Source organism: Alligator sinensis, unplaced genomic scaffold (genome assembly GCF_000455745.1).
Source record: "Alligator sinensis unplaced genomic scaffold, ASM45574v1 scaffold163_2, whole genome shotgun sequence".
Taxonomy (NCBI): Eukaryota; Metazoa; Chordata; order Crocodylia; family Alligatoridae; genus Alligator; species Alligator sinensis.
The window spans coordinates 342,858-349,895 of NW_005842499.1; the positions used below are offsets into that span (position 1 = coordinate 342,858).

The following is a 7,038-nucleotide window of genomic DNA, read 5'->3' on the forward strand; positions in this document are numbered from 1 at the left end:
GGAATGGGCAGGTGGAATTATACTCAGACCCAGCCTGACTGAGGTACTCCAACATCGCACTGTAGCTAAGCTCTGCTAAATGGAGTGAACAAATGAAACATCTACAACAGAGCAGTGGTAAAAAGCTGTAATTTTAAAGCACTTCCACTGTGTCTCTCTCCATGTGCTGAGCTTACTCAATATTTAGGACAGAGATATCCAGACTTTTCTAAACTAAAGCTTACTGTGGCAGTTTAACAGGTAGCCCACTCCCAAACTGGAAAAAAATAGATCAGACTACTGCAGTCTCCATAGACTTTAAAAAAAGTAAGGTTTAACTCATGGCTAAACAGGGTCCAATACCGATTAAAGTGGATGTTGAGTCAAGTAAGGTGGAGAATAAAATTGGAGGCCAGCTACAAAGGCACCCTCTCTGTGTTAGAAACGAGGAAGGCTATGGGCCGTATTGCAGAAGTTTGTGGATCACATTTGATTTGAAAAGTGGCCCTTTTGTGACTCCTGATTTCTTTTAAACTATACAGACAGCATGTACATTGTAATCAAGTAAACTGTATATGTTGCAGGATTATACAGAGAATAGTCAGCTGTTCACTCATCTCTTGCATATAGGACATTTGCTTTCATTTGGAGCTCAGAACCAAGAGGGTTACAGTGCTGGGGAACAGAACACAGATCCTCTTTTTGGAAAAGCACAGTCCCTTACCACTTGACCTACTAAAAACCTCTATGTGGTCTTGGTAGTATAGGGTCAGTGACACATGGTTGAACAGCTCTGATTCGATCCAGAAGATGGCACATAATACATACTCAAATTAATTTCACATGCCAAAATGTTGGTCAGTAGAGCAAAAACATGCCAGAAGGCAGTGACCCATAGGAGCAAAGCTATGTCTTACATGCAAGTCCAGAAGGCCTAGTAAAGCCAGCAGAAGGAGATACCTTGGGAGAAAGGAGGTGGAGAAACAAGCTAATATTCACATGATAGCAAAAGAAAATCAGTGCCACACTTGATGCTTGTACTGTGCAGCTGCCAAGGTTCTTCCCTCCTCCCTCAAATATCATAATGACCTACACACTGCATTTAAAATCTGATCTTGTGCTGAGTGATTTACATTGGCGAACGTATATTCCAGTTGAGCCACAGGAAGGACTTTGGGGTGTTTTGTTGCTCAGAACATGTTGAGCCAACAGATTCCTGGCTGCTGTTGCAATAGATTCAAATATGCACTTATTCTTTTTTAGTAAGCATTCTTAATCTCTCTGCCCTTCTCCTTGCCTCTGTTTGCCTCTTTCTTTGTCTCCTTCTGTCAGAATAAATCTGGCTGCCGTGCACTGTAGTTAAGTCAAAATATTGCCAACATTAAATGTCCCCAGACATTTTTATTAATACATTAAACTTGCATGAAATTTTAGGCATTATAATTTACCCAGCTTACATCAAGATGGCAGTTGAAGCTGACAAGAGCTATTAATTTTTTTTTAAGAAAAGACATTAAATAATTGTCAGTTGACATCTAAATGATTGTTTTGTTAACTTGACAGCATGATGCCTAAAAATCTCTTACTCTTAAGTATTAGCAAATAAACAGACAAGAGCTGTTAATTACTTCCTAATGAACAGCCAATGTGATTTTGGGTTACTTACATTTATATTTTAAATACCATGTAACTCATCAGGGAGGGGACAGCTCTTTCTGTTCTTTGATATAGTGCTTAATTCTGGGCATTTTTTTTAATTCCAAAAATATTAACAAATTGTGAGGAAACTCAGAGAAATCCTATAAAGAGGAACAGGAGCCTAGATGTATTAACTTAAGAGAATGTGTGAATTAAGTAAACATAGACTGGTTAAATGCCACCTACATATTTATTCATTAATATTTTTTAGTGGATTTATATACCTAGTATATGTCTTTCAAACAAACAGAAGACAATACACACCCAGACCCGTCAGTGGTGTAAATCAGTCTGGCTCCATTTATTTCACTGAAACTGCAGATTTACATCAGTTCAAAGTCTGACTCAACAGGCGACAGAAGTCAGTTTGATTAATTTGAAGGGCATAATAAGGAGTAATGGGACAACATTAAAAGAAAACTTTGGCTGAACACTGATTCAGTGACAAGTTATCAGTTGAATTAAACTCACTTCTCCTCGTGGGTGACTACCAGTCACTTACGTTTTTTAACCAGTCTCATTACAGAGAAGACCAAATAAGAGCTGATGTTCCCTGCAACTTTTTGAGACAGTGTTGTACCAGTGCCTATGCACACCCTGGGGCTACATGAATCTAACGGTAATAAATATGGCCATACAGAAGGCAATGCACACCGATTATCAGATCTCACAGAAAGCTTCACATGCTTATCTGGGATAAGATATCTGGAACAAGGTAAAGCATTGGGATGAGCTCAAATGTATTCTAGGTCTTGCTAACTCAGTGGGAATTGCAGTAGCAGCTAATGGCATAATTTTATCTTGGAATTCTAATCCAGGGAGATTTAAAGCAAGTAATAAAAATAATATAGACCTAATTATCACACAAATCACCAATGGCTTGAGTAAATAGGAAGCATCCCCTTAAGCCAATGGCAAAAAATAAATCTGATAAAAATGAGTGCAGTGCTTGGATTAATAAATACTCTCTGGGGGCTCCCAACGCTACTGTTTTTACTTGTCATGAAGACAACTCTGAATGTAAGATGACCCCCCAGTAATCAGATTCATACATGGAAAAATTAAAAATGTCTAGAATCTACTTATTTGAAGATCATCTTTCATTCATCCCCCCTGGAGCTGCAGCGGGGCAGGAAGCGCAGGAGCAGGTGATGTGGGGAGGTTAAACAGCTTACTCCCTACTTGTGCCTGCCCCCCTCCACTTCTGCTCCTCCACTCCCTTCCAGTCTCCGCTTCCCCCTACCCTTCCCCAGTTTCTCTGCTCCAACTTCCCCCTACCCTTCCCCCCAGCCTCTGCTCCCCTTCCCTCCTCCCCCAGCCTCTTTACTTCCCCCTCCTCCCTATCCTACCCCAGCCTCATTGCTCCCTTCTCCCCCCAAAGTCCTTAGCAGTGTTCCCTGCCAGCAGGCTCTATCCCTGTTTGAGCCAGGGGCACTGAGCACAGCCCAAGCCCAGGCCCTGTAGGACCTGAGGGCTGCATGCTGCTGCTATGGGGCCAGGCTAGAGCCTTGCTCAGTTCCCCATGGAGCCTGCTGACAGAGCAAAGGTGAGTGGGGAGGGCAGAGGGGCAGACAGGGAAACAGAGGCTATGTGTAGGGTGCAGATGGGAAGAATAGGTTGAGGGGGGAAATGGTAGATGCAGAGGTGGCAGGGGGTGGGAGAGCAGGCAGCAGCTGTGGCTACAGCTCTGATGCTGGGTAGGAAGCTGGAGCCACTGCCTCTCCCCCTTTTCCCCACACTGCCCTTGTACTGAATTCTAAGATGAGGGGATTCCCCCCCCCCACCATTTAACATGGGGGGGAGGGGATATCACCCTGGAATTGAGTAACTATGGTATTACAAAAGAATCAGTGATGTCCTTCAATGATTTGGAGGAGCAGGGAACCTCCTGCATAACTCTTAAGTTTCACCAGAGAAGTTGAACTGGGAGGGTGTCGAATCCCAATGTGGAGGTAATATCATGCTTTAGTAGTAAGCCAGGTCGTGTAACAAGCATTTGGTGTTACATACAATGCCTACATGTCTCAGTATCAGAGGGTCCTTTACTCTATTGCCTTTTGCAGGCCAGTTAGCTCTGCTTTTAGTTCCTCAGGCAGTTCAACTTCCACCAAACAAACTTCAGTTTCTAACAGAACAAAACAAAATCCTCCACATTCTTTGGACACAGGATGACAAATATTTCACTCTAGCTTCACCCCAGCACAGCAGCCTTGCTTCTTCTCTTTACAAGGTTTCCATTACAGCTTGTTCTTCTTCTGCTCTCCCCTCTGGGTTTTTAAGTTCCCAGTGGGACACTCCCTTCTTATTACACAACGTCCCACAGCTGAATGGCCTTGACAGGGCTGACCTTTCTCAAGGGGACAGACCACCCTGTTATGCTTAACTTTTGCCTCCAATGGCTACATTAGATTTGGGATCCTATTATTATTAGAAAAGATCTATTCCCTACCATCTTATACTACCTATCAGATATAGTCTGTTTTGGCAAACAAACGGAAATTCCAGGTCGTGTAAGGGATTGCACTTAGAAGAATCTCATACTACAAATGACAGAAAGATGAAAAAGTGGGAGGAATATGGCCCACTATAGATCTTGCTATTACTAACCAAAGGGCCTTTCTGTTCCATTCTGTCGAAATCCAGCACAGCTTGCCAATGACTGCAATATAATATCATTTTCAAATCAATCACTCACTCACCTCAGAATTGTCTCTTCACTGCCCAAAGTACCAGAATTCCTCAAATTTTGTAGAGAGCTATACTATTTTCCCAGATCGGCAGCTGTGCTGCATGACTACTGAATGACCCACCAAAGAGTTAATACAGATGTAATGAGGCAAAAATGGAACAAAAAACTGACAATAAATATCTCATCCCTGCAGTGAAGCTGAGTGATACACAAGATTAAAGAAGTGACCTTGGATCTTGGATTATATATTGTTCAAGAAAAAAAGATTAGTGTGCATTGGTCACCCCAATGCCTGGGCATGCTGCAGCCTGGGGCATTGAGCATGGCCTCAGCTTGGCCCCATAGCCGCAGCATGCAGCTCGCACAGCTGCTTTGGGGCCTGGGCTGTGCTCAGTGCCCCAGGCTCAAACAGGGACAGAGCCTGGGAACTTTGGATAAAGCATCCTGAGGCCATTTTTAAATGTGTGGGGGCTTAGGTTAGGTGTTTTAATTAGAGTGGCTGCCTGGGAACTGTTCTAATTAAATTGCCCCCCCCCACCACTACCACCTCTGAGCATGTGTATATGCAGCCTAAGTGCCTGGCCCTAAGAAGCTGATCCAAATGATCAAGTTTAGACATCTGGGATCACTATACAGTCCATGGAGAGACTCTGGACTTGTCAACAACACAGTGGCTGCTGTGCTTCAGCTGGACTGTTCTTGAGTGGTCTACACCCACCTGCTGCCAGTGATATGCTTCAAACCTGGAAATATAGCAGTGAGACTACTTTGGAGCATCTTTCTCTGGCTCATCATTAGGGCTTGGTCTCTGGTACGCTTGAGGCTAGTTACTTGAGACAACCCTGGAGTGACTTTAGCAGCATACTCTTCAGCTTGGAGCACATCAGCAGCAGCACATGAACAAGGTGTGCTCTGGAACATTTAGTTAATTAACACTGGTGTTACAGTATAGACATGCACTTTAGGTGCTTCTGAAGAGTGATCCAAATAAGGTTGACACCAAAACACTCTATACAGGGAATGGACGAGATAGGCACTTCCAAAGGTCAAATTCAGAGACCCTGAAGATTTTGAGAGCTGACCAGTAAGAAACACTAAGGTCAGGAGTTTGTCTGAATTCCCACCTCTCTCTGGAGCTTAGGCTATAAACAAGTGTCATCTCTGAAGTAGGATCAGCTGTACTGGGATGCATCCTGGCAGGGCTGATCCACTTCATTGGCATCTACAGATATCACCAGGGCTCTTGTCCCACAGGTAAGGCCTTTGCCACTCCTGGGGCTTCAGGGGCCCGATCCTCTAGGACAATGGCCCTGGCTACCGCACCCCAACTCAGAGCATGTGTCTGCAAAAGAGGGAACTCACATAGGGGTCCCCTGCTTGAAAATGGGCACCATAGGAATTCCCTGCATGGGATTCTTACAGTATGTGTATCCCATTGCTAAATCCCAGTTCAGCAAGCTTGCAAACACATTCCCTGAGGCAAGGTATAGCAATCTGATACATGCACCATGGGAATCTTTTGCAGGGGCATTCCTGGGGTGTGCATCTGCAAGCATGCCCAGGAATACCCCTGTAGCAGAATTCCCATGGTGCACAATAAGAAAAGAGATGTCTTCCCACCTAAGGTGCCACAAACTGTGATTACCTTTGGTCACAGCAACATTTGGGGCAGTTGGAGTGTGACAAGAGGCAAGGGTGTCATCTTGCTCACAGCTTGTGTCATCATAAAAGTTTTTATGGTGGCATAAAGGTAATAAATGTTTGTACCCTTAGACACCTAAGTCAGACTACACATTAAGTATTCCTGTTCACTTGGGATCTATAAAACCTCATTCCATTTCTGAGGTTGTGTGTCTAACAAAACTACATTTTCAAAGGCATCTTGCCTCCTATTGATTTCCCTGGGAATTAAGCATTAACATGCTTACATTCTTTTTAAAATCCCTTTAAGTTCTAATTGGAAGAACTGTGGTGGAACCATTTTTTCACTGCAGAATGCAGTTGTAATGTTTTGAGAAACTAGTTTAAAACAATATTGCCAAAATTCTGTTTTAAAGAAACAGACGGAGAAAAGTTCTGATAAAACTTTTTTATCTTTTCCTTTTTAAATTCATTTCTATCTAGACTTTAATATGCATTATATAGTATAATAAACAGTCAATCAGAATTTCAGAGAGAATTTTCTTTTGTTGAGAATTGTATATTGTTTGGGCTTCATTTCTACTTGGAATGAAAACATATTTGAAAATTTCAAAATTCTGCATAAAATGGGTCTTCTGTTTTCCCCACAGCAGTACAGATCTGGAAATCTGGCTATTAATGGCTTACATTCAGCTAGATAGCTGTTATATATTTTTATACAAAGCATTTTCATTGTTAGCCTGTTAGCCACTATGCATATGGGAAGAGTAGGTTTTAAACGTCATATTTTGTGTGCCCAAAACACCACAGAGATTGATGACAGAAATTACCCTTACCTTCGTTCCATTTTGCCGTCTGACTCTAAGAAAAAACAGTAAGAAAAGGTGGTTAGCTAAGTTCTCAGAGATAGAAACACAAAGGAGATAGACCTGCTTATATACTAAGGTGACGTGTCCATGAGAACCTTGCTATGGTAGATTGGCTCTTACCTAGCAATCCTTACTGAGGCAAAACTTGTTGACTTCAGCAGG

General features: G+C 42.7%; 1 protein-coding gene across 6 annotated transcripts in view; it reads right to left on the bottom strand.

The window, feature by feature from the left end:
- The window catches only part of TMEM273 (transmembrane protein 273), a 58,919-nt gene that overhangs the window by 23,431 nt on the left and 28,450 nt on the right, over positions 1-7,038 (bottom strand). For all 6 annotated transcript variants that reach the window (XM_025212989.1, XM_025212991.1, XM_025212990.1 and 3 more), the window contains one exon: positions 6,844-6,868. In XM_025212989.1, the coding sequence (XP_025068774.1) occupies positions 6,844-6,868 (25 nt within the window). The remainder of the gene's footprint in view (positions 1-6,843; positions 6,869-7,038) is intronic.